Source organism: Capra hircus, chromosome 15 (genome assembly GCF_001704415.2).
Source record: "Capra hircus breed San Clemente chromosome 15, ASM170441v1, whole genome shotgun sequence".
In the NCBI taxonomy this organism is placed as follows: Eukaryota; Metazoa; Chordata; class Mammalia; order Artiodactyla; family Bovidae; genus Capra; species Capra hircus.
In genome coordinates, this window is record NC_030822.1 from 26,449,614 (window position 1) to 26,477,398 (window position 27,785).

The following is a 27,785-nucleotide window of genomic DNA, read 5'->3' on the forward strand; positions in this document are numbered from 1 at the left end:
TTTCGTCAAGAGGCTCTTTAGTTCTTCTTTGCTTTCTGCCATAACAATAGTGTCATCTGCATATCTAAGACTGTTGATATTTGTCTCAGCAATCTTGATTCCAGCTTGTGCTTCATCCAGCCTGGCATTTCTCATGAAGTACTCTGCATAGATGTTAAATAAGCAGGGTGACAATATACAGCTTTGTCGTATTCTTTTCCCAATTTTGAACCAGTCCATTGTTCCATGTCCGGTTCCAACTGTTGCTTCTTGACCTGCATACAGATTTCTCAGGAGTCAGGTAAGGTGGTCTGGTACTCCCATCTCTTGAAGAAGTTTCCACAGTTTGTTGTGATCCACACAGTCAAAAGCTTTAGCATAGTCAATGAAGCATAAACAGATGTTTTTCTGGAATTCTCTTGCTTTTTCTATGATCCAATGCCTGTTAGCAATTTGATCTCTGGTTCTTCTCCCTTTTATAAATCCAACCTGAACATCTGGAAGTTCTCGGCCCACATACTGTTGAGACCTAGCTTGGAGAATTTTGAGCATTACTTTGCTAGCATGTGAAATGAATGCAACTCTGCGGTAGTTTGAACATTCTTTGGCATTGCCCTTCTTTGGGACTGGAGTGAAAACTGACTTCTTTCAGTTCTGTGGTCAATGCTGAATTTTCCAAATTTGCTGGCAAACCGTTACCTGTCCCTGGTACCCACAATGGCACAGGCAGAGCTGGAATTCAATTTCCACGTGGTGAATGAACTGCCAGATTCTAAAGGGCAGGGATTGCTCAGATAGCAGTGCAGGTGTGGGAGGGGAAACATTTTTAAATGGAACCAAAAGACTGCTCGGGCTTCCCAGGTGGCACTAGTGGTAAAGAACCTGCCTGCCAATGCAGGAGCCGTAAGAGATGCAGGTTCCATCTCTGGGTTAGGAAGATCCCCTGGAAGAGGGCATGGCAACCCACTCCAGTGTCCTTGCCTGGAGAATCCCATGGACAGATGAGCCTGTCGGGCTACAGTCCATGGGGTCGCACAGAGTCGGACACAGCTGAAGTGACTTGCTGCTAAGTCGCTTCAGTCGTGTCCGACTCTGTGCGACCTCATAGACAACAGCCCACCAGGCTCCCCCGTCCCTGGGATTCTCCAGGCAAGAACACTGGAGTGGGTTGCCATTTCCTTCTCCAATGCATGAAAGTAAAAAGTGAAAGGGAAGTCGCTCAGTCATGTCTGACTCTTAGCGACCCCATGGACTGCAGACCACCAGGCTCCTCCATCCATGGGATTTTCCAGGCAAGAGTACTGGAGTGGGGTGCCATTGCACAGCACAAAAGACTGCTCGGCCCTGCCCCCAGATGCCTCCCCCAGGCCCTGGCCCAAGATGCCCAGCTCCCACCACTCACTCTCAGACACCCAGGCACCCACTGAGTTTCTCCTCCTGCTTTACTCCAGCCAGGGGGGCAGCTGACCCCTCCCGGGCACCCTGTGGCTCAGCGAAGGGATCAAACCTGCCCCCGCGCCCAAGCCAGGCTCCTGGGCAGGTGAACTCACCTGGCGTGGGCCAGGCCAGGCTAATGGCAAATGCCCCACCCCACTCTCACATCCTGACTTCTGGTCCACAAAACCCGGTCACCTGAAGTCCACTGCCTTGCCCTCAGGGAACACACAGTCATGTTGTGGAGGCAATAATGCCCCCACTGAGGATCCCATGGGGTGGGGGGTGCTGCTGTCAAGAAGTGTCCAGCAGAACAGGGAAACAGGTGGGAGCCCAGAGGAGGGGCACCGGACGGGGTGGGCATTTAATGCACACAGGCTGCCGCTAAATGCCATGGGCTTACCCCCACTCCCAGCCCATGAGTTCCTCTAACCCCGCCCCCACCCGGGGGACGGGAAAGATCAGCTTTACACAGAAGTCATGCACAGGAATGTGACCTGCCCCAGGTCACACAACTCGCAAGAAACCCAACCAGAATCACACCCAGGTTTGGCCAGTTCAACTCCTGCGCCTGCTGGCCCTAGGCTCTGTCCAATACTCGAGGTAAAGGGGTGGCTCCCTGGAGAAGGGGGCACGTGTGTCAAGGGCATGATGTGCCCATGTCTGAGGCTCAGCACCCCCAGAGTGTGAGGCAGGAGAGGGAGCAAGGGTGCACCCCGCCCCATTCCATGAAGAAAACAGGGCGGGTCAGGGGAGGCCCTGCAGGGCAACAGGCCCAGCAAGTGCGGGGTGACAACAGACAGGGCCCAGTCAGCAGGGACAGGACGGGAGGCAAACAGTAATGAGCTCCCCGGGGCCTCATGCCTCCTGCCAGGGCCCAGGGGCTCTCACCACAGCAGCACCAGAAGGCAGAGCGCAATTAGTCCAGCGCAGCCCGCCCTGCCCCAACCTCCCAGGGACCCAAGCTCCTGGAGATTTCACCCTCGAAGCCTCCAGACCAGTCAGGTGGGTGCCCTGAAACACCCTGCAGGAAGAACCTGCTGCCCAGAGCTAAACACAGGCCTGCCCGCGGTCACACAGCATCTGTGACAGGCCTCTTGTCTGCAGGTCAAGGGCCCCCTTTTCCGCTTACTAGGTGGGGAGCTTCACCAGCGGCCAGGCCCAGGGCAGGCCCATAGCGAGCTGGGGCTTCTCTCTACAAATAACCAGACAGCCCATTCCCTAGGAAGGACACAGAAGGCCAGGCTCTGGCCCCACTGAAAGCCCCCAGGAAGCCTGAGACAGCAAGGCCCGCTGTGGGGCTGCTTGCCAGTCATGAGGTCCAACAGTTTGGGGAAGGGCTGGGTTCTCAAAACTTTCTTGAGCTCTCTCCGTGCCAGGCTCCTGCTGGGCTCAGAGAGAAGATATAAGTTAGACCAGCTCTGCCCCTGGGGAGCTCACCTCAAGAGGGGAGATCGAAGATAAACAGGCAATTACAGGGCAGAGGGGAGGCGTGGGGCCAGCCCCACAGGTTCCCAAGTGCCACTACCAGCCCCAGACTGAGCCCTCCTTGGCTTGGAGGCTGCACACCTTGCTCTGGGTTCAGAGCAGGGGGCTGGAGCCTGGAGGGGGAGGGGGAGGGCAACTCTCCCCCCAGAGAACAGCACCGGGCCCCCACCCTCTCTGGGCCATGAGGCTCTTGGAGGCCCTCCCAGCTCGGATGCCCCTTGACCATCCACGTCAACGGGTTCAGCAGTGGCCTCTGCTGAGGGCCCTAGGGCAAAAAGCTCCCCATATCCCACAGGACCACTGGGGCCAGGTCCCAGGCATGCCCGCTCAGGGTGGCTGTGAGAGGTCACACCCCTGTTCAGAAGACGTGACAAGAGGTCACCTACGACAGTCCCAGCCTGGGGCGAGGGCACGGCGCCCTCTAGAGGCTGAGGGACGATTTGCGACAAGAACAAACTCACCTGCTCCTTGCACCCTGCTTGCACCCAGGATGGGAATCTGAATTATCACAGCACTGGCTCCCGCAGGCGCCACTCCCCCAGCACCGCACTGTGCAAGGCCCTTTAAGGGCAGTGCCTCCTTCTACCCTTACAGCTGTCTGAGAGTGAGCTACTCTGATACCCTAGCTTTTTGGATGAGTAACCTGAGGCTAATTATAAAGCTAAGAAATGGCGAGGCTGGGACTCCCACCTGAGCCCAGAAGACTCAGGTGCCCGGTGCTCTTAAGCCCTGCTCTACAGAAAAAGCAGGAAGGATAGGAATGAGAAAGGGGCAATGACTTGTATTTGCTGGGGTGGGAACCCAGGAGGCAGTCCCCATCAATGATTGTTTAGCAATCACAACTCCAGCTTCCCTCCCAGCCTCCCCACCTCCCCAGGAAGGAACGCTGTTGGATTTAAGAGCTGCACCACCAAATGCATCCACAAGAGGGCGAAGTGTCGGGACCTCGAGCCCATTCTTTGCACCAGAAAACCCGATCATCAGACCTGGTCCAGAACACTGGCTGCTTGGATCCATGAATCACAACAAGGGATGGTCTGCTGATCACTCCCGCTGAACAAGTGAGAAGAGTGAGGCCCCAAGAAGGACAAGGACTGGCCAAGGTACACAGCAGATCCTGACAGGGTCTCCTGAGCCCCAGGTAGTGGTGGCTCCACACGGCACGATTTAGGCAGCTTCCACATTTCACAGGTGCCTATTGTACCAAGTGGCTCCAGGGACACCATGGGCCCCCCAAGAGTCACAAGGGAATGTGTCAGAATTGGGAGCTATAGATTCCCAGCACCCACCCCTGAGTGGCAGGGGAGGGGAAGGCAATTCTGAGGTTCAGCCAATACTGGGGAGCCCCAGCATCACCCCACCCCTGCCCAAGCTGTCATCAAGTCTCACCTACTCATTCAGGCCCCACCTCCCCCATCTGGTGGTGAGGGCGCCAGGCTGATTAAGTCTCCCCAGCACCCCCACCCTACCCAGGCCTCACCTTTTGCCACAGTGACTCACGGGAAGCGAGGGATGAGCAGGCCGCCACAAACCAGCAGTTGCCCACCTGGCCCTGGTGCAGGTCGTGGGAGCTGATGCCGTCCACAAAGAGGCGGGGGTCCTCGCAGATGTCCTGCGGAGAAGCCACGAGGAGACCTCACTGTCTGAGTGGGAGATCAGCTGCCTGCCCTGGACAACTGGGCAAGTCTCTCCAAACCCAGCTTCCCCTAGGGCTGCTCTGAAAGCCCTTCTCCCGTCCCCTGGCTCTGTTCCTCTGCCAGAGTCTGGATGATGAGCAAATGCTGTGGAAGGACTTCGGGGGGCTGGACCAGGGCCATCACCTTCCTCCTGCCCGCTGTGGTCTTCCCTGACCAGCAAGGACTCAGTGTCCATCATCCGCCAGCACCAGCAGCCCTGTGGGCCCATCCCTGCCAGCTTTCAGGGGCCCATGATCACCAGGTGGGGCAAGGTACGGGGCAGAAACATACCAAAATGACACATGATGAGTGCAAAGGGCGGGGAGAAGCGGGGAGACAGACGGCCGTGCCAGACCCCATCTGGGTGCATCCTCAGACTGTCTCACCTGACCTTCACCCCATCCAAGCAGTGCAGCCCTGGTTTTGTTTTCATTTTATTTCTTTTTTATGTTTTCTTTTTTTTATTGTGATAAAAGTCACATAATATAAAACAGCATTTTAACAATATTTAACTGTATGGTTCAGAGGCATTAAGTACATTCACACTGCTGGGCAACTTTCACTATCATCCATCTCCCAGAATTTTCACCTTCCTAAACTGAAATTCTAGCCTCATTAAACACTTAACTCCCCACCCTCCCTCCCCATCACCCCACCTGGCCCCTGGGGCATCTACCAATGTACTTTCTGACTCTATGAATTTGACTCTTCTAGATATCTCCTACAAATGTGGCCTTGCTATTCCATTTTATGGATAAGGAATGGAGATTCAGAGAGAGGCAGTGACTTTCAAGGGCACACAGCAAGCCAATGCCAAGCAGAACTAAGCAGATACCCCCAGAGGGCCTCCCCAGACCCGTCCTCCTCACCCATCAGCTTCTTCACTCTACACTCACTCTCCAAGGGGGGGAGGGGAGGGGCGACAATAGGGGGTAGGGAGGTAAACACTGGGGCATGCCTTCCTTCCTGCTGGCACCGTGATCTATCCTCACCATGCATGGTCCTGAGAGGTGGGCACTGTGCTCATTTTACAGATGAGGAAACTGAGGCCCAGAGAGGTTGAACAACATGTTACAGCCACACAGCACAAGCCTGCTTCCACTTCAGCGGCTGCTCCTAAACCAGTTCAGTGTCCACAAAGCTACTGAGGTCCTACCGCAAGCAGCCAGCAGAGGGTAGCAGAGTCAGGAAGACAGACTTCAAATTCCTGCTGTGCAACTTTGGGCCAGTGGCTTAACCTCTCTGAGCCTCCCGCTTCCTGCCCTGTGCAAAGGAGGCAGACTATTACGCTTGCAGGGCTTTGTAAGGACTCCACAGGTCACAGAGGCAGGGGGAAAGTGAAAGTGTTCGTCACTCATCCAACTCTTTGTGACCCCATGGACCCACCATGCACCTCTGTCCATGAAATTCTCCAGGCAAGAATACTGGAGTGGGCTGAGGCAGGGGAACACGGGGCAAAGAGCTATCAGCTCTTCTAAGGTGTTCAGGACTCCTGCTGCCACCTCTGCCTGGGAAAATCAAGAGTTTGGCAGGGCCGGACTGAGGGCACGAGCACTCCAGATGGGATTTCAGGGTGACCCAGGGCCAAGCTGCAAGGCAGCTCCCCCAGAGTACAGACCATGGACTGCGGGGTGCAACAGATCTGCGTAACACTGCCCCAGGTCATGGAAACCCATTGAGGCTGGAAACACAGTGAGCTCTCCAGAAGCCCTCCTTATCTTATCTCCCAGGCCCAGCCAGAGGAAGCCATGACTCAGCATCTGCCTCCCGGGGTCAGCAGGACAAGTGTGGAGGGAGGCTTCATACCTGGAGGACCCAGTCATACCTCCACCATGGGAAGAGACAGCTGCTGCCTGGCATCCCAGGAAGTGATCTCCAAGGCACCCCTCCCCCTGCTGGGCCCTGCCCAGAGACTGGACCACCTGTTCCACAGACGAGGATGCCAAGGTCAGGCAGCGGGTGGTGACGTGCAGGGTCACGGGTCAAGTGGACCGATGAGACAGAGCCCAGCCCTTGGGACGGAGCTCTCCTCCTCACTAAGCCGCGCTGCCAAGGCAGCCTGTGGGCAGGCCCAGCCATCCCTGCCTGGCCCTCCCGCCCCAGAACAGGGCTCTGGCCCCTGGGAGAGACTGAGCTTGCGGGGTGAGGAGTCCTGGCTCCAGTCTCAGCCCTGCCCTATGAGGGAGCACAGACTGGGGGCAAACCCTCCAGTCCGGGAGGGAGCAGAGAGGAGGAGGTGGTCTAGGGTGTGTTCCTGTTACCAGGAGAGGCGTGGGTCTGCCAGCTTAAGACAGAGAAACCACTAGAGGTTGGAGGCACCTGGGGCCACCGTGGGACACCCTGAACGGAACAATCAGAAACAGCCTGCAATGACTGGGCACCAATTGTGTGCCTAGCTGTGCAGAACAATCCTGTGAGATAGGTATCTCCAATTTACAGATGAGGAAACCAAGGCACAGAGAGATTAAGTCATCTTGAAAGGCCATGGAGAAAGAGGTGAACTGGGATTCCAGTCCAGACAGTTAGCTCCGGAGCCTCCATCTGGACCAGGGCTTGTGAGTGACAAAGCCACTGTCCCTTCCCCATCTCCCTGCACCTGTCCTCGGCCCAGCGTGGGGGCCTTGCTATATGGCAATAAGCCCAAGGGGTCAGGGGCAGCACAGACCCTCACCCGTGTCACTATGGGGCCTGACTTCTCAAGACCCACGTCTGTCCTCCGACCTGTCCTGGGCCATCAGCTAGGCACGGAGCAGAGCCAGTAAGAAAATCCCCAGCCCACAGGCAGGGCCCTGGAGGAGAAGTCTGAGGGTAACCCTCCACATGAGCCCAGCAGTGACAGCAGGAACACGGGGAGAGATCAGAGGAGACTGCCTGGAGGTGGTGACGCCGGCAGAGCAAGCATGGAGGGGACTGAGGGCACGGAGGCTCCAGAGGGGAAAGGAATGGAAACTCCTAATTCCCCCCCCAAGACAGGATCTAGCCACAGCCTGGAGACAGATGCCACTTCTGACAACATCAGCCCCCTGTGCTCCCTCCCATCGCTGCCTACACTGAGGTTCACCTTGGGAGTCTCCCCACCAGCCTGCGAGCTCCAGGGCCGGGTCCAGGCCTGGCTCTGCCCACCGCCAGTGTCAGGGGAGGGCTTGGCAGGTTCTGGGCCAGGCCACCCCTAGGGCTGGGATGACCGCTCCTCTGTGGTCAGTGGACCTCTCTGTGAGGCCCGGCCCTCTGCTCCTGTGGCCACCTCTCACCTCTTGGTCCCTCCCAGCCTATTAGACCACCTCCACAGGCTACATGTCACAGCCCATAACCACCTCCTCCCTGAACCTGGACTCCAGGTTTCCAGGCCTGGTGTAGAAAGAGGGGAGCAGCTAGTCAGCAGGTGCGGGGCACCCTCGGCCCCTCTGCCCTCACCCTTTCTCATCGTCCATCCACCTTCACCCCGGTCACCTCCCTCTCGGAATCTAAGATCATAATCGGAATCAATTAGACAACCGGGGAAACTGAGGCCCAGGAAGAAAGTGGGACCTCTGCCTGGGATGGAAAGCAGGGCAGAGGTTACAGCTGGTGCCCTGTTGCCTCTGCCACAGACCTGCCTCCCCAGCAATCCCCCCCTCAAAGGCCACCCCACAAGCGCCCCGGAGGGGTCGTTCCCGGGCAGGGCAGAGGCCCCGGTGGCTGGACTCAGCACAAAGTGCTCATCTCACGTCATAAAGGAGCCTACTGCTCAGTGCAGCCGGGGAGCAGGGTCTCCTCCAGGTGCTGGTGTGAGTCTGAGCCCCAGACACAGGGCTGGAGACCACCAGGCCACCACGCGAGAATCTGGGAGGTTCCAAAACTGACGTCTGTTTGTGGGACCCGGAGCTGTCCCTTTCTTGATTCCAAAGGACCTGAGATTGGGGTCCTTATCTCTTATCCCCAGAGACTGGGGACGGCAGAGTATGGGGGACATGGCGGGGTCTACCCCACAGGGTGGAGAAGCGGCCGTACTAAGGCCTCGGGCCTGAGAAAAGAGGAAACCCCCCTCCATCTACCCATCCCCTTGGGTTTCCCCGAGTCACAGGCCTTCTGCTCCAGTCTCTTATCTCCTCTTATCTCCCCGGTTAGGTCCCTGAAGGAGGCGCCCAGCAAATGTTTATTGAATGGTAAAGAACCAAGGAACACTGGAGCTGGGAGGAGGTGTGGGCCGAGGCAGGTGCCTCAGGTGGGAATGAATCGGACCAGAGAGCCCACAGGAGGTGGGGCTTCCGAGCAGGACCGTTTGTCATCTGCCTCTGGTGTGTCTAATAGCGCAAGTACCTCAAGACTCTCAACCTCCAGACACCAGGGGAAGGAAGAACTCCTCCCCATTCACAGAGCAGGAAGCTGAGGCCCCCGGAGGAAAGTGACTCGTTCAAGGTCACACCTCCTGGAGTGTAGGGCTGAGGCCATCTGGCTCCACGGCCAGCTTCCTCATTCCATTTCGGGGGAAAGAGGAGGGAGGCTGGCAGGCAGGGCGGCTGACTGAGGAGATCCCCCAAGAGCAGACAGGCCACAATACCAGACTAAGGATACCAGACTCACATCAAGAGAAGGAGCTGGGGGTGTGACAGGAGTGAAAACAGCTTCCCCCGGGCCTTCCAGAAAGTTGGGTTTTTGCTCTATTTGTAAACAGTCAGGTCACAGGACCCAGGAAGTGGAACTGCACAGAAATGTGGCAGCTTTGGGCCAAAGTTCCATCTCACTGGCCCAGGGCCAAACAGCTGCGAGTTAATGGTCACCCCACCGGGCTGGCCCCGCCACACCCACCCGGGACAAGGGCATGGCTTCCGGCTGCTCCAACCCCATGTCCTTCATCCTGTGCGTGGAGCAGGGCTGCGTACACACGCCCATCCCTCACACCCGGGTCCACACTGTCTCACCCCCTCATTGCACACCACTCAGCAGTGCCTGGCCCTGAGGTGCCTTCCAAATCAGAACTGACCCCCCACAACTGCCCCTGGCCCCCACTCTGTCACCTCCTTCTCCATACCAACTGCCACACGCTGCCTGTCACCCGCCTCCACATTCAGCCCTCGACAGGCAGGGCAGCTCTGTTCCTCCGCTTTGCATGTCTGTGGAGGACTGGGCACCACGCCCGGTGAGGAGGGCAGTGCAGGAGAGTGTGCAAGGCAGGACTCCCGAACTGGCAGGCAGAGAGCCCAGAGAAGGCGACTCCACCAGGGTCACACAGCAAGAGGCTGCTGAGCCCAGGCAGCCTGGCGTTTCCTCTTCTCACTGTATCAAGCCCAACCATCCCGGCCGTGCCTCAGCAGCTTCCTTCCAGAGCCACAGGATCTAAAATGCCTGGGTGATGGCCAGAGGGCAGGAGAGGGCCAGCAGGCGGGCCGCAAGGGAGTGGGGTCAGAGGAGGGCAGAGGGCTCCAGTGTCTCCCCTCCACCGAAAGCCTCACAAAGGCCTTGTGAGGCCGGCCTCCTTCCCACCCACCCACCAAAGAGGAGGGAGGAGGCATGGGGGTTGGGAGTGCTCCAAGGACAGGAGTCTCAGGCCAGCCAGGAGGCGGCTGGGAGCTCAGAGAACTTCAAGGCAGTGCAGCTCATGGTGTGGAAGTCCCTGGGGCACTAGGGAGGCTCTCTCTGGAACTGGGCAGGTGGGCCAGGGGAAGCAGGACTGCTGGGTCCCCGGCTGGCTCTGCTCCCAGCTCCCTGAGTGATCGAGGCAGGTGCCCACCCTTCTTGGACTCAGCTTCCCTACCTCGTAAGTATCCTAGTCCAAGAAAACAGGATTTTCTGCCTTGGAAGGGACTTGAGAGCCTAGCCTATGAGAGGAACATTAAAAACTAAACTTCACTTTCCCCAAACGTCCAGGGGGCTGGAGGGAACTTCGTAAAGTGCAAATCTGCTGTGAAAACGCTGCTGAGAATTTGGCCTGTGATTCCTGCTGCCTCAGAGCACAGCTGGCCTGGCTCAGCTCCATCAAGCCCAGGGCCCCAGACCTCCTCTCCCCTTACTCCCAAATAAGCCTGAGGACTTTCAAGCTCAGGTCTTTCTCACACCATACCCTCTCACCCTTCAGCTCTGCGATGCCTCCTGTGAGTACCTCTGAGTACCGGACAGGGAGGTCTCCCTGGCTCCAGGCACCCAGGTCCATCCAGTGTCTCCAACACTGAGTCCCTCTGGTGTGAACAACTCTGTGTCACCAGCATGGCTGCGGGCACTGGAGGGAGGATGCTTGTGGTGCAGCACAGAGAGGGGACCTGGGGCAGTGGCCTTCAGCAGCCTCTCGGTTGTCACCCAGGCCCCTGGGGCACTCCCTCTCACACTCAGGAATCATGGTTAAAGAGGATGAGATCACGCCATGAGGCCAGATACTTCTGTTCAACACATTCCAGCCTCAGCGACCCAGGCCAAGACAGAGAGAGCTGCCAGCCAGATGCTCCATAATTCACCGATTCCAACAGTAATGATGACAGCTGTCTTATGGGTGCCAGGCCCTCTGCCAGACTTTCATGCATCATCTCTTTAAACGCTCACAACAAGTCTATGCAGTGCTTTTATTTTTTACTACTACTATTATTACTAATTAACCATCATAATAAAATCCTTTCCATGTACAGCAAGTAACTATTTCAAAATCACTACAAAAATCACTGACAATAATCAGCAAAGTAAATTTCTTCTACTTGAATGTCACTCTAATTGTACTAGAAAAACGTCACATTCACATCACCTCATTTTTATCCCCAAAACAACCCTGGGTGGCAGAACAGAGGGCCCCACCTCCCTCATAAGGAAGCTGAGTTCCAGGGAGGGGGTGAGGTCCTGGCTGGGCAGTGGTGGCTACAGAATTGAGGGCCATTCTCCTGTCTCCCTTAAATTAAAAGACATTTGCTCCTTGGAAGGAAAGCTGTGACAAACCTAGATAGCGTACTAAAAAGCAGAGCCATCACTTTACTGACAAAAGTCCTTATAGTCAAAGCGATGCTTTTTCCAGTAGTCGTGCCCGGATGTGAGAGTCAGACCATAAAGAAGGCTGAGCACCAAAGAATCAATGCTTTCAAACTGTAGTGCTGGAGAAGACTCTTGAGAGTCCTTTGGACAGCAAGGAGACCAAATCAATCAATACTAAAGGAAATCAACCCTGAATATTCATTAGAAGGACTAATGCTGAAGCCGAAGCTCTAATACTTTGGCCACCTGATGCAAAGAGTCAACTCATTGAAAAAGATCCTGATGCTGGGAAAACTTGAAGGCAGGAGGAGAGGAGGGCGACAGAGGATAAGATGGTTGGATGGCATCACTGACTCAATGGACATGAATTTGAGCAAACTAGGAGATAGTGAAGGACAGGGCAGCCTGGCATGCTGCAGTCCATGGGGTTGCAAAGAGTTGGACATGACTGAGCAACGGAACAACTCCTGGCTCCCTATCCAGATGCAATCTGACAGCAGGAAGGCCCTGCATCAGCCCCTCTACTTTCTCTGTCACCTGGGGCCTCGGAGTGACCCCTCCCAGCCATCCACTGTCCCTTGCAGACTAGGTGGGTCTAGGACTGCCTGTCTCAGCTCCAGTTCAGACCAGACACTGACCTTGGGCCGCTTCCACCTAACAGTGGGCCCTGGGCTGCCCTTATAGTAGAGCGAGTCGTCGGTGGCGGGGAAGTTGGGGTCCTCAAAGAGCACCTTCCTACGCAGACAGGCCCGTTTCAGGGCCGAGTAGTTCTGGTCCTCATAGGGCTTCACGCAGGAGAACATGGTGAATGCTGCCCCAGGAGGCGAGGCTGAGACGAGGCAGCAGAGGGCAGCTTCCGAGCACCTGGAAGGACAGAAGATCAGATCATCACTTTCTGAGAACTCAAGGCCCACAGGCCCCTGAAGGAGGTGGTCCCCGAGTACTCCCTCCCCTCCACCCTAGAAAGTGGGCATCTTCATCCCCATTGTGCGGGCCACAGTTGAGGCTCAGAGAGGGGAAGAGACCTGCCCGAGGTCACACAGCTGCTAGAAGCAAAGCAGGAAGAGCAATGACTGGCCTGACTCCACAGCCTGAATTTCCTTATTTGTGATGCTCAGTGGTGAAGCCAGGCCCACAGGCCAACAGGGTGTAAACACAATGGCGATCAGGGCTGCCTGGACGAACCGATGTCCTCCCTTTCTTTGTTCCACCAGCCTTTCTAGACCCCCCGGGCAGAGTCAGACTAGCGGTGATCCAGCAGCGCCCTGGCTGGTGGCACACCCTCAGAAAGTGTTGTTAGTCGCTCAGTTGTATGTGGCTCTGCGACCCCATGAACTGTATGTCGCCTGCCAGGGTCCTCTGTCCATGCAGTCCTCCAGGTAAGAATACCGGAGCAGGTTACCATTTCCTTCTCCAGGAGGTCTTCCTGACCCAGGGATCGAACACGGGTCTCCTGTATTGACAGGCAGATTCTTTACGTCTGTCGGGCGAGCCTCGGTTCTGTCTCATCACTACAAAGATCTGGGGTGACGGACATTAAAGCCCTTGGCATGTCACAGCTCTCGGGTCTTGGACAGGCCGTGTCATAGCTCTCAGGTCTCAAACGGACCGTGTTATAGCTCTTAGACAAATCAGTGTTACAGCTCCACGTTACAGCTCTATTTTATTTACATAATAACAGGAAAATGCATCCTGGAGGCGTGAGGGCATGTCGACCCAAAGACGGAAGAGAAGAGCGCCCCAGCTTGCAGGGGTTGGGGGGGCGGGGCAGAGTCCCAGCCCTTTGGCTCCTCTTTTTCTTTGTTTTTTCCCCGCCCCCGGGCCTGCCCTATGTAAACTGGGTTAGCCAGGAGTGTTGTTTGTTCTACCTGAGGTCCAATCTTCCTTTGTTCTATTTTCGCGGGCTTTTCTCTTTTAGCCACCACTATTCTGGACTCCTTTTCCCTGTTCTAACTACTTAACACGTCTGAGCCACAGGGAAGCCCCCAGAGTCACGAGATCATCTCTGTCCTGTGTGGAAAACCCTCGGCCCTAGAGACCCCGCCAGCCGTCAATCAGTCACTAGCCTCCTCCCTCCAGGGCTCTCTGCCTTCTTAATCGCACTTCTGGAATCAAGGTTTCCAGTCCCGCAGGGAGCACTCTCCTTAATCCTGGTGACTTTACCTCCCCTGACGACCCTCAATCTCACCTTGTGACCTTCCAATTCCAAAGCCAGACTCTCCCACACAGCCTCCCAGACCCTGTAGCACCTCACACATCTGAAGAGTCAGTCTCCTTTCCTGGAATTCGAGGGTGTCTAGCACTGGTCCTGAGCCATCTCCCTCTCTGACCTCCCCTCCCTCTCAAAGAAAGTGTTAAGTCGTCAGTCGTGTCTGACTCTTTGCAACACCGTGGACTGTAGCCTGCCAGTCTCCTCTGTCCAAGGAATTCTCCAGACTAGAGGGTTGCCATGCCCTCCCTCCAAGGGATCTTCCCGACCCAGGGATTGGACTTGGGTCTCCTGCATTGCAGGCAGATTCTTTACTGTCTGAGCCACCAGGGAAGCCCCCTCAGGGGGTTCCCTAAGGGCTACACCATGCTCACCCCCTCTGGCTAATGACCCTGATATCCCTGTGTTCAGCTTAGACCCTTCACCTAGGCCCCCCTAAATGAGGACCAGCGGGTCCATTTCTTATGAGGGCCAAATCCCACAGCAGAGTCTGGGCTTGAGTCCACGTGCGGCCTCAACACAGAGGGCACTGCACCACGAGCATCCTCCCTTCAGCGCCCGCACTCCAGCACCCTAACCTTGCAGCCGTGTGCTGACCAAACGCAGGAGACACAGACTGGACCGACGTGGCCAGGAAAGGGCTCCAGGAGGGGAGGGAGCAGCAGCAAGTGCCCTGACAGATGCTGAGACAGCCAGGTGCCTAGACGGACAACCCCATCTCTGCCCATGTAGCTCAGACCCCATCTGGCAGCTCCACGGCCCCCGGAGCCTACTTACCAGGCAGCCTGCTCAGGGCAGCACCATACACCCCACTCCCCAAAGACACAGGCCCCGACTTCCCAGCACGGCTGAGGGAGGTCGAGGCAAGGCAGGCTGGCTTCTAGGGCATGAGTTCGAGAGCACAACTGATGTGGGTGTCAGTCCCAGCTGTACCCTTCACCCACCGTGAGGCCTTGAACAAGTCACTCAGCCTCTCTGATTCCCCATTTTCTCACCTCCATATTAGGAACAATACTGCCTCAGTAACTGGAAGATGCCAGTATAATTCACCAAAGGCTGAGGAGACTGATTAGCAGGCCAGAGAGAAGAGGAAGAAGGAGACAAGCCCCCTCTCATTCTCAGGAGAGACCCTAGTGTCTCTGGCACCTGCCCTGTGCAAAGCACCTGGCTAGAGGTCTACGTTTAAGATCTGCTGGGTAGGCCTTTCACTGTTGCCATCTTTCAGAAAAGAGAACTGAGGCTCAGGGCAGGGAGGCGACGTGCCCAAGTTCCACAGCAGAGTCTGGACTTGAACCCATATCCTCTGACTTTGGAGCCTCCACCTTGGCCTGGTGACCCCAAAGTGCAGGAGAAAGGGGGTGAGTGCCGGGCCGGGCAGGGCTCACCCCACACACACTCTGGCTCAGCCAGGCCCGTGGGAAGAGAAAGATGAGGGGATTCAATGGAGAGGAGAGACAGGAAAGGAAGGAGGTGAGACTGGGCAGTGAGGGCAAAACACAGGTGGGCAGGGAGAGCAGGGCTGACGGTCCCTGCTGCCGAGGGTCGAGGGCTGGCTCCGTCCTCTGCTCTGGACCCGCAGCCACTTCATCTTCCGGCCATACATCGTACTGGGCCCGCTTGTCCCACTGCTGTGCGACCTCAGGCCAACCTCTCACCCTCTCTGGCCATTCCTCTACCCTGCCCTTCTCACCCACCCTCCCAGCGTCGGAGGCCTGCAGGAAAGAGACGTGAGCCTGGAGAGCCAGCCCCTGGGCTCTGGCACACAGCCACCAGGAGCGCCATTAGCATCCCAGTTTCCGGTAGGACCTGCTCAGGAAGCAATTTAAGCTGCAAGAATTAGATCAAAGAAGCTGAAAGCAGGAGGAGCCCAGAAATCAGCTCCAGCAATTCCAGTGTTCAGAGCCCAGAGAACCCAGGGAGGAGGAGCGAGCTGGCCGAGGTCACACAGCCGGGCGGTGGAGAGTGAGGGTTCTGGCCGCCCTCCAGGCCTCGCAGCGGCCAACACGCTGGGAAGGTTTGCTCCTGAGGATAGAAGGGAGGTGCAGGCCGAGAGGGGGAAAGCTCAGCCGGGCCCAGGGCCAGAAGATCAGGGGCCAGGCCTGGCTGGCAGAGGGTCTGACCCAGTTCAGCCATCTCTCCAGCCTCACCCCTGCCCGCCAGGCTGACCCTGGCCTCCTTAGGCCAGCCTCTCTGGCCCTGGCCTCCGCACAGGCCACACTTCCGGCCGACTGCCCTCCTGCACCCTTCACCTGCCCCAAGGTCACCTCCCACTCCATCCACTGGGTCAACACCCCAAGCCTCTGAGCTTTGCTTCCTCCCTGTAGTTCCAGGCATAACCACTGATGGCACAGATAAACCAGCCACCAGGAAAACGAGCTTCCAAACCCCGGCCTCTGCTCTCTGGGTCTGAGCCGGGGGCACGTCCTATCTTCTGCACTATTACACTGTGTTGGAGGCACTAGCCAGATAGCCTGAGCCTCCTAGCTGCCCGCTAGCCTGCCCTCTTCCCTCTGCCCCTGCCCGTCTCCCCGAGCCCTGCCCCTTCCAGTTCTCCACCTGGAGCCTAAGCTCCCACAAGCTCCTCGCAGACCATTCAGGGCTGCTGGACACACTGTTCCATCCACACGGGCACATCTGGAGAGCTCCTGGTTGCCTGCCAAGACTTGGCCCAAGTGCCTCCCACATGCCTGTCACTGTTCCTCCTTCCACCCCCACAGTCCCGGGACACCCGTGACAGCACCTGCTGCCTATCCCATCTGCACATGACTTATCTGCCTCCCAGCCTGCAGCCCTCCAGGACACAGCCCACGTCCAGCTCCTCTCTGTGTCCCTAACGTCCAACCTTAGGGAGCAGGTTCAGTGAATTTGGGCTGAGTGCGCCAACACAGGTGATGCAGGAGGAATTCCTTCGCAGATGGGAAAAACAGGTTCAAAGAGGGGCCAGGACTCCCAAGGGAGACCAGCTTGCCACTTCAGAGCCGCACCAGCTCTAGGTCTCCTGAAGGCCAAGGTTCACTAGATGGGGCCTCTATCTCTCTCTCTCCCCTCCTGCTTCTGACTGTCCGGGGAAGATATGGTTAAAGCCAGCTCTCGGCTGGTCCCCCTAAGCTGTGAAAGCTGGATAAGCCATGTCGCCTCTCTGGTTTTCATGGCCCTTGTCTGGGAGGAAGAGATAACGCACCAAGGCCTCTGGGGGGATCAAATGAGACAGGGCCGCATGAAACAGGAACATCACTTTCTGCCCATTGTGTGCTGTGCCCCCAGGGTTGTCAGCACGGCTGTCTGTGGCTCTTCTACAACGTGCCTCCCCAGACAGGAAGGTCACAACAGTTCAGGGTTCCTGTCCCCACGGAATGTCATAGTCTAGTGCAGCCCACAGACACAGGCAGAACAGAATATGCGTCATTTCAGAGGTTCCAGCAAGAGGGACACAAAGAGGCCTTCACAAGGCCTGGGCCCAGAAGTCAGCTGTGCTTCGGGAGAGAAAGGCCACTCCAGGCAGAGGGAACCGCTCAAGCGAAGTCTCAGAGGCAGAGAAGTACCAGGCAACTCAGATGCAGCCTGGCACAGTGGAGTCCTATGGATGGAGACCAGGGGCGCTGACCTGGATCAGAACAAGGGCACAGGACCACCTGCCAGGGAGCTCAGAGAACACAGTCTTCCAGTAGGTCATTTATCCGGCAGCCACTCCTGAGTTTGAATCCCAGCTGCACGACTTAGCTCTGTGTATCCTTGGGCAAGTTGCTAACCCCTCTGAGCTGCTGCTGTCAGTCCCTCCTGGTTCCAGTCTCTGGGGTGGCATCGGCCCTCCAGGAGATCTGTCTAGCTTCACCTTGGAAACAGTGTGTACTACCTTCCAGGTGGGCTGGCCAGATCTGCTGTCCCTGGGCCTGCTGGAGGTGGTAGGGACAGGCCAGCGGTACATGGGCAGAGTAAGGGCTCATCTTGCAGCAGGCCACACAGAGCCAGCTAGGGGCGGGGACCCGATACCACTGAGCCTTCCCTGGACAGTTCAGCCACTGCAGCCAGGGGAAAAACAGGAGAGAGTTTTAGTCTCATTTTTTAGATGAGGACATCAAGGAGCATGTACAAAACCTGCAGCCCGTCAGCTGGACCCCAAGCCTCCAGCCTTTCCCCAGGCACGCGCTGGCTTAGCACTGGGATCATTTCAGGGGGCGCTCTAAAATGCTTTGTGCTGTGCTTACTCACTCAACTGTGTCTGACTCTGAGACCCCATGGACTGCAGCCCGCCAGGCTCCTCTATCCATGGGGATTCTCCAGGCAAGAATTCCCTGGAGTGGGTTGCCATTCCCTCCTCCAGGGGAATCTTCCCAACCCAGGGATCGAACCCAGTCTCCCGCATTGCAGGCACATTCTTTACCATCTGAGACACGAGGGAAGCCCATGTGGCAATAACTGTCAGTAAGAAAGTCATTCCCTGCAAGGAGAACTCAGTTTGGTCCAGCGAATCTTGATTCCCTCACAGCCCTTGCTCATTTACTTAACAAAAGAGGAGCCAGGCCCAGGCTCAGAGCAACAGCACCAGGCTGGAACTGAAAGGATTTTTCTGTTGTTTTAATTTATTTTTTAAGATCCTTCCAGTTACCTTGTATTTATGGAGAATAATACTGACTTTCCATTTACAGTAAACACACGGTTTCCTCTAAAGAGTATCAAGGAAGAAGGAAATTGATTTCAAGAAATCTAAGTTCCCGGTGGTGTAGGTGGGAACCTCAGAATTACACCACGCCTGGAGACTGCATTCCAGAGCTGTGTGGCAGGGGAAAGTCACACTACCTCTCTGAGCCGTGGGGGCTTCCTCTGAGAGGTGGGATAACAGAGCCAGCACTCGGAGGGCCAAGGCCATTTGGAGAAGAGCAAGCTGGAGGACCCACAGTCACAGTTAACAAGACCTTTCAAAAGCTCTAGCAACTGACACAGGCTGGCACCAAGAGAACAGACTAGAAAGTTCCTCTGATTTTGACAAAAGGTGACATCACAGGGCCTTAGTGAAAGGATGATCTTTTCAACTCATCATGCTCAGTAGACTAGCTATCCTTGTGGAAAAAGCTTCATTGTGACCCCAACCTCACACCATACACAAAAGCAATTTTACACAGACTGCAAATCTCACTGAAAGGTGAAACAACGAAGCTTTTTGCAGAAAACATTAGAAAAAGCATATCCACACGGTGAACAGACAAAAAGGAAAGTGCTCAACTTCACTAATCATCAAGGAAATACAAATTAAAAGCACAGTGAGATACCATTATACCCTGACCAGAACGGCTGCAGGAAGGGACATACACCCATACACACGCGCTCTCTCCCAAGTCCAGCTCATCCACATTGCTGGTGAGAGTATCAACTGGTAAAACCACTTTGCAAAACCGTTTGACCATATTAATTAAGGCTGAACAAATGCATACTTAATCACTCAGTAATTCTACTCATAAGTATACACTGAACAGAAACACATGCACATATTCACCAGCAACAAAAAAGAAAAGAATGTTTAGCGCAGAAGTATTTCTTATAGCCGAAAATTAGAAACAACTCAAATGCCTAGCACCAGAAGAAAGAATGAACGTGGTGCTTAATGGAATATATCACACAGTGAAAGTGGGCAAATTATTAAGCAATGCTGTGATTCCACTGATGGAAAATTGGAAAGTAGCCCTAAGTCACCTATGGTGAGTATAAGGCAGGATGGCGGCTGCCTTTAGGGGTAGTGACTGGAAGCGGCAAGAGGGGGCTTCTGAGATTCCAGTAACACTGCTCCTTGATCTGGGTGGTGGCCACGTGGAAGGGTCACAGAGCTGTATGTCTATGACTTATGCATCGTTCTGTAGGTCAGTTGTGATTTAATAAAAATCATAAACAGAAAAAGTCAGCGCAATACCCCGGGAAGAAGGGCTCGCTGAATCTAGTGACCCAGATCTCACCAGTTCTGGGTCCCTCGAAGCCCAGCCTGACAGACTGGACATTACATATGTGTAGGGTTCTGCCTGGCACCCAAGATGACCCAGGGGGTATGGAGAAGGGAAAGAGCCCAGGTTGGGTCAGAGTCCTGGCCTCTGGCCTTTTCATGTACAGGCTGTGACCTCCTGTGAGCCTTCTTCTCCGTCTCACAGGTCACTTGTGGCTTTGACCCTTGGAGTGCTCAACCCTAAGAGAGGACCCAGAAGATGGGGGTGGCAGCCCCACACCCCACTGGACACACAACTCCAAAGCTCCCTCTCTGAGAAGGGGCACCAGCCAGCCAGGCACCATGCTCAGGAGCTGCTCTGGGCCCCGAGGGCAGGCACTGAGCTGAGGCAGAGCGGCAGTGGGGGTGTGGGAGAAGACCACAGGCGAGGCTGCCCAGGATCCCAGCCAGAGGTCCTAGAGGGGATCGGGCTTCATCCAGAGCTGATGGTGAGCTGGGAAGGGTGCTGAGCAGGGGAGGGACTTGAGATCCACCTGCTGCCACACGGAGAAGGCACTGGGGAAGGACGAGACCGGGGCAGAAAAACCAGAAAGGAGGTCAGAGAGCTTGTGTGCTCATGTGTGAATGAGAGCAGACACGTTCCAGAGCTGGGTGGGAGGCAGACCCACTCGTCCTTGGGGACCAGCCAGTTGTGGAAGCGAAAGGAAGACTGCAAGAGGGCTCGCTGCGGGGGGGAAGGGCGTCCCTTCTCTGGGCCCCCATCCCCACACCCCTCTGTGGGTGCCCATGCTGCAGCGTGGCTCAGCAGAACAGGAGTGATCCAGGGCCAGCTGAAGGAGCCAAGGATGCCCAACAGGCTAAGCACACCCACCCTTCCTCAACCTCCCACCACATCCCACTCCAGGACACAGAGCCCCGGCCCCTTTGCCATATGACCAGGGAAGGGCCAAAGAGCTGCATCTTACAATTCCGAGAACAGTCAATGAATGTTCTCATCTTCACTGGCATCCTGCTGGGCTGGTCCTGAGCTCACAAGTGAAGTGAAGTTGCTCAGTCGTGTCCAACTCTTTGCAACCCTGTGGACTGTAGCCTGCCAGGCTCCTCTGTCCATGGGATTCTCCAGGCAAGAATACTGGAGTGGGTTGCCATTTCCTTCTCCAGGGGATCTTCCCAACCCAGGGATCGAACCCGGGTCTCCTGCATTGCAGGCAGACGCTTTATCCTCCTGAGCTCACAGGAGGGGATCAGATCCCCCAGATACTCCAGTCCCGAGGAGGAGGGGCATAGGGGACAGACGTAGACCAAGACTAAGCAGGAAACACTGTGGTCAGGGCACCCAGAAGTCATGCAGTAGGGGAGGGAAGGATGGTGGTGTCTCTGGGCTGGAAGGCTAGGCAGGGATGGGCAGGGGAGAGGGGCAGGATGCACTCCAGGTAGAGGGAGGGCAGAAGAGCCCCAAGTAACAGCCAGAAGCGGGGGTGGGGGGGCTGGGGGGGGGGGAGGTGGAAGCAGATCCTCAGAGTGGGGAAAACTAGCAGGACCGGCTCTGCAGGACAGGAGCCTTCACTGGGAAAGCCAAGGGGGCATGGAGGGGAGATATCGAGCATCAGATGCTGAAGCAGTAATGCGAGCTGGGGAGAGACTCTTGGGAGCCAGGGTGGGGAAGGCCAGCGGCCAGGGAGGGGGCCAGGAACCCCAGAGCCTGGTGACTGCCTGGCTCTTTGCATGGATTGGGTTTTATCAACTGTTCACGCCCATTTATCCGACAGCCACTCCTGTTTCCCTTCTGCCCCACAAGCCACCATCAACACATCCCTCCGTCCTACTGTGATTGAACTTGGCCTCCAGGATCGCCTCCCTCCCTTCACCACGGGCCGAGGAACAATGGCAGGGCAGCGGGGAGAGCCCAGGAGGAGGGTGAGCCGGGCTCCGGCAGCAGAGCCGGGTTGGGGAGGCCAGGTTCCATGAGTCACTTTAGCCAAGGCTAGCTGAGCAGGCGGCATTGGGGCTGGGAAATCCTGTCTTTCTTCTCCACTGCCCTCCCCTTATCGTGTCTCTGTCTAATCCAATCTCCACCCAACTGCAGTAATCTTTCTAATACATAAACCGAACCAAATGCCCTGTGCTAAGGGATGAGAGGGCCTGGAGGGCAGGGCCAGGCATGCTGGGGGCACAGAGCCTCTCGCGCTGGTCCTGGGGGACAGTGGTCCTGGGGCACTGACGTCCTCTGCAGTACATCTGGGGGGAAAGTCAGCCTCGGGGCCGGCTCGCTGTGTGGCTCTGGCTGAGCCCCTGGGCCTCTGACCCTGGGCAGTCCCACTGAGACCTGGGTGTTGTGCAGACAGGGCTGGGAAGCCTCGGCAAGCAGGTTGAGATCCAGCCGGATCTGCCGGGCGTGGGCAGGGCCAGGATGAGCTGGAAACCTTCCCGGGCAGCAGGTGGGCCAAGGTTCAGCCTCTGGCAGGGCAAGCAGCTGGTTTGGGCGCTTAAAGTCACTGGGTCTGAAACCCAGGCCACCACCACATCCTGGCAAGAAGATGCTGGGGAGGGGGGGGTGGGTGCAGCTGAGCACCTGCGCTGCTGCCCTCTTCCTTCTCTCTTCTACTGGAGAGAGGAGGTGGGGTCGGGAGACCCCGGGGCTGCAGGTCACAGGTGCTGCTCACTCCACACGAGGGTAGCAACCTGACACTAATGAGACTTGATCGGGTCACTGAAGCTGCCTCAGCTCTCCAGCACTGTGTGACCTCAGGCCAGCCCTGCCCTCGCCGGCCTGCAGGCTCTCACTGTTGAATGGGGGAGAGGGGACGCTTCTTGCTTTTCTCCAATGAGCTACGGTGTCTGTCACAAGAGCAGCCTCTTTTCCTGCTTCCTGCATAGGCAGTCTCAGCCCCTGGCACCACCTGCCTCCAAAGCTCAAGGCTGGAAACCCGGTGGGGATGGTGCCCATTTCTCAGACCGGGAAACTGAGGCTCAGTTCCTGAGTCAAGCTCCTGCACACCCTCAGAAATGAGCTCTACTCTTCTCATCACACAGATGAGCTCCAAGACAGAAGAAATGCATTCAGAACAGTCAGGGGCCCGTCTCACACCAGAGCTCTGCTTTGCCTGGCCCAGCACCCCCTCCTTCAAGCAAAGACAGTGACCCACTCATCAGCCCCAGGGAGTCCCAGTCAGCTGCGTGCCCCCATTCACCCTTCACACATCTGCTCTGCTCTGGCCAAGGCGGCAGGGAGGAGTCAGACAAGGCTCAGTCTGGGAAGTCAGCCTGGTGGCAGACAGTGACCCCAGCAGATGGGGCTAGAAAGCCTCAGGAAGGAGGCAGCAGCAAAGCAGGCGTTCCAAGGGTGGGCTGCAATTTTTCCAGACAGAAGTGGAAGGTTTGGAGGAAGAAGGAACCTTCTCGGAGGAGACAAACCTTTAGGCAAGGCTGGAGGACAGGGTGTGGGGGAAAGGAAGAAAGAAGGGGCTTGCAGGCCACACTGCCACAGCAGGGTCGTGGGGGCCCTGAAAGACCAGCAAGGGCGCCAGGAAGCAATTTACAAGACGGCTGGATGGAAAGGAGGCCAGGAGGCAGGCAGGGAGACCGGGCTTCAGAAACGGCCCCCAGAGCACGGCCTTGGCTGGAGAGACCAAACAGAGACCCACCACTGGGGCAGGGTCCACAGCACACAGCCAGGCACTCTCTGGGAGGCTGGCTGTGAGTCCTTCCTTGGAGGCACCAGGAGGCTCCCCACCTCCCAGATGACAAACTCATCTCCTTCCGGGGCGAGGAACCTGTTGGCGGCACCTCTGGGCTCCACGTTCTGCTCTGCCCCATGTCACATTCTCGCCCAAGGCAGCCTTGAACCCAATGCCAGCGCCTCCTCCTCCCTGTGCCCAAAGGGATAATCAGAGCCTCAGAATGTCCCGTCCGCATGCTCATCCTCAGATGGGTAGACAGAGGCCCAGGGGGGAACAACGGTCACCTTCCTTGTGCCTCAGGGCTCTCGTTCATCTGTAACATGCAATCTCCTGCTCCCCGGCCCAACCTGCCCCGACTCCGTCTCCCCTCACGCCTCTCTCCTATAAGCAGGACTTAGCCCCAGCCGCACTCATCCGCAAAATGAGCTCCCAGCCTGGCCCTGCCGGTGATGATGGGGGTCAAGTGACCCTCACAACACTAGGGTTAGTGAATGAATGTCTGAGATACTCTCCACCCTGGAAGGGGCTTCCCAGGGGATGCCAGCGGTAAAGAACCTGTCTGCCGACGCAGGAGATGTAAGAGACGCGGGCTTGATCCCTGGGTCAGGAAGATTCCCTGGAGGAGGGCATGGCAACCCACTCCAGTGCTCCTGGCCTAGAGAATCCCATGGACCAAGGAGCTTGGGGGACTACAGTCCATAGGGTCGCACAGAGTCAGACACGAGTGCAGCGACTCAGCACACAAGCAATCATGCTGGAAGGCTTAACCTGCTGCTAAGTTAAGGATCCCGGGATGGGGCCTGGTCACTGGGGCAACCCCTGGGGACACACCAGCACACTGCCCCAGAGGTGCTGCAGCCCAGGTTCTGCCAGCCGAAGCCTCTAGGCTGAGGGGGTGACAGACGCTGAGGGTGACCCCCAGGGGGAACCTAGTGGCTATGGGTGCCCAGGAGGGGGATCTCTGAGAATGGGACCTGCAAAGACACTGCAGATGGCTTCTGTGGTAGGATGAACGACGGGTCCCCCAAATACCGACTCCATAATCCCTGGAACCTGCAAATGTTACCTTCTATGGCAGAAAAGATTTTGCAGATGTGATTAAAGAACTTGAGATGGAGAGATTATCCTGGATTATCTGGGGAGATCCTAAATGTAATCACAGGTGTCCTTAAGAAGAAGGCAGAGGGAGATTTGACTCCAAAAGAGGAAAAGGCAATGGGACTAGGGAAGTAGAGAGATGAGGTGACGGGGTCAAGAGGAACACAGACAGCCACAAGGAACAGAGGCGGCCCTGGGGCCTCCAGAAGGAACTAGCCTGACGCCTTGACTTTAGCCCCTAAGACTTTTCAGACCTTTCACCTCCAAAACAGTAAGAGAATAAATCTGCGTTCTTTTAAGCCACTGTGTGTATCTGTGTGTGTCTCAGTCATGTCCGACTCCTTGCGACCCCATCGACTGTCAGCCACCAGGCTCCTCTGTCCATGGGGTTTTCCAGGCAACCCACTGGAGTGGGTTGCCATTTCCTACTCCATTTAAGCCACTAAACTTGTGTTAATTTATCACAGCAGTGACAGGCAATGAATACGATGAATACAGCTCTATAGGTATGCAGCCTCATACCTCTCTCCTGCTGGAGGAACTGAGTGAGGATGAAGCTGTTACTCCTTGAACTGCTCCCATGGAAAATAAATTCACCCCAAACTTCAGTATCTTAGTTACTATTATTAGTAACAAACCAGTTGATTGCCACCACTTCACCCTGTTGGCAGAAGTACCCAGCAGGGGGGCTCTGAGGCTGGGGCTGGCTGATCAGGCCAGCAGACGGTCTGCCTTTTGTCCCCCGGGGCTGCAAGGTCCTGAGGTCTTCGGGGCACACCCTGACAGTGCTGGCCAGCTGGGTACCAATGGATGGGCTCGGTCTGCGCTGGCTACCAGCCCCCTTGTCCCAGAGCTGACCACAGCCATCACTGTGGCAAAAAACCACAGTCCACACCCATAGGCCACCATGCCTCAGCCAGTGGCACCCTCCCTCACACCCGCAGGCTCGGGAAAGCCAGAGCCCTGGAAACACATCCCTGAGCAATTAGAACGGGGAGCAGGAACTCAGGCCATTACAGGCAAGCAAACGCTCAAATTGCGCAATTTCCTACATCCAAGCCTGAAGGCTGGCTTCCTAAAACATCCTGGATTAGAACCCCAAAGGGACTTGGCCCATTTGCAGTTAGCAGGGAAAAGCAAGGGCTGAGGCCAAAGCAAGTGAGGCAATCCCAGGGCATCACCATCAACCCAGGGAGGAGGAGATGCTACAGAGTGGGGGGCCCTGAGGATAAGGCCCGGAGGGTAGGGGGGAGGCTACTGCAGTCAAGGAATGTTTTGAGTAGAAAGGGAAGGCATGAAGGGGCAGAAGAGGTCTCTGGAGGGGCTAGAGGAGTGGAGTAGAGGGGTTTTCAAAGGCACTCAGAACACTAGAGTACACGGGAGGGCAGAGGAAGGCCGGGGTGAGGTGAGAAGACCAGCAGCAGACAGACCTCCCGCCTGCCTGGCCCCGGAGAGCGAGCCCACCCGCGGGAGTGGGGTGAGAGGACCACAGTTTCCAACCACAGAAGCCAAGAGGGGCTTCCTCTTTCCTTTCACCCTTCTCCCAAAGTCGGCCCCTCCTTCCTCTGGGCTGTTCCTGCCCCAGGGAAGAAAGGACTAAGTGATGCGGTTAGTTGTTATTAGTTATAATGACGACTAACCACCATGTACTTTGTAATACACTTTCAGTGATACAAATTAACTTCATCATCAACCCCTGAATCCCTGTTTAGGCAGCATTTATCCCCATTTCACTCATGAAGAAACTGAGACTCACAGGGGAAGTTCCCTGCCTCAAGGTCACATGCAGAGCCAGTCTTGGCCCAGAGGAATACTGACACAGTGTCAGGCCCTGCAGGTAGGAGAGGTCACGGAGGCAGGTTTTGCAGTACCCGCTGGGGGCTCCAAGAGGTCCTCCCATTCAGGGACCAGGGCTTCAGGGCTGTCCCGGGAGCCTGCAGGGAAGTCAAGGGCAGAAGCAGCCAGAGACAACACTGCTCTGGGATCAGTGTTCTGGACGTCACCCCCCCACACCCCCCAAAACCCACAGGCCTCTCATCACACCTCATCAACTTCTCCAAACCTGCACCACCCCAGTGGTGGCCCCAATTCAGAAAGGGCTTCCCCAGACACCCTTCCCCATGCTCCACCCTCTCCCATGGGAAGCCCTATCAGATCCCCTCCCTGGGTGCCAAGCCAAGCCTAGGTGGGGAGCTGGGAAGGGGAGAGGCAAGGGGAAAGAAAGAGGCAAGAAGGGGGCTTCTCCTTGCTCTGGCCCTCTGCTCACTGGCCTCCAGAGCAACTCACCCACCACAGAGCCACACATCTGATGATCCAATGCCCTTTTTTGTCGTTGCTCACTCCCTAACTCATGTCCAATTCTTTGGGACCCCATCCACTGCGGCACGCCACGCTTCGCTGTCATTCCTGCCCCTACCCTTGGACCACATGCAGCGGCATGCTTCCAGGCCTTCACTCATCTATCCCCAGGCCTGCAGTGCCCTGCCCTTTCTCTTCTGCTTGGTGAACTTCTCATCCTTCAGCACCCAGCCCTGATGCATCCTTCACAGTGAAACCTTGCCCAGCTCCTGGGCAGGGGCTGGCTCCCAGCACTGGGTGTAACTCTCTGGGCAGGGGCTTCCGGGTTTGACCCATCCCCTTCATCAGTCAGAAGAGAGGTTCCTCAGGGTAATGACCCCGCCTAAGCACCTCAACGTCCTGGCTTCCAGCTCTGGCCTGAAGCAGCAACAGCTGGGTCCACCATGCCCCGCCCTCAGCAGTGAAAGCAGCCAAGCCTCCCCACCCCCACCCCAGGAGTCCAGACAGCAGCAAAGGCCAGGCCCAAAGACCCTGGATAGGAGGGTCTCAATCCTTGCAGCAGAACAATAGTTCCCTCAGGGGTCCTCACACAAGTATGGGTAGGCTGAGCCCACTCTCAAACTCCCTCTTCCAGGAAGTCTGCCCAGATTTCTCCCTCCCTAGAATCCTAAAAATAATTGCCCTGGCACTTCTCTCTAGCTGCCGGTGCAGGGAAAGGATTCTGATTTGAGGGCCAGGCCAACTCAGGTACAAAATTCTGGTTTAGCAGTCCTGAGAGCAAGAGTAGCCTCCACCCTCTGAGCCCCACTCTCCTCAACCCTGTGGGGTCTGGGTTGACTCCCACCACAGGAAATGAAGCCTGGAGAGAACTTGGCACCTGTTAATCATCCATCCTGCTTCACCTCTGGAACCCTGGTGGGTCTCCTCCGACTCCCAACCCTGAAGGAGGGAGGCATGATCGGAGAAGCGCAAGACCCATTCTCCCCCAGTTCTGCCTGCCTCCCCGGCCCCTCACACATACACCCAAGCCCTGCAGCCCAGGGAAAAGGCCCCTATTCAACCTG

At 56.5% G+C, this 27,785-nt stretch overlaps 1 protein-coding gene across 1 annotated transcript in view; it reads right to left on the reverse strand.

Moving 5' to 3' along the window:
• The window catches only part of CAPN5 (calpain 5), a 56,525-nt gene that overhangs the window by 28,066 nt on the left and 674 nt on the right, over positions 1 to 27,785 (reverse strand). Inside the window, exons 2-3 of the mRNA XM_018059308.1 lie at positions 12,146 to 12,371; positions 4,382 to 4,513 (exon numbers count right to left, since the gene is read on the reverse strand). Of these exons, the coding sequence (XP_017914797.1) occupies positions 4,382 to 4,513; positions 12,146 to 12,310 (297 nt within the window). The 5' untranslated portion in view covers positions 12,311 to 12,371. The remainder of the gene's footprint in view (positions 1 to 4,381; positions 4,514 to 12,145; positions 12,372 to 27,785) is intronic.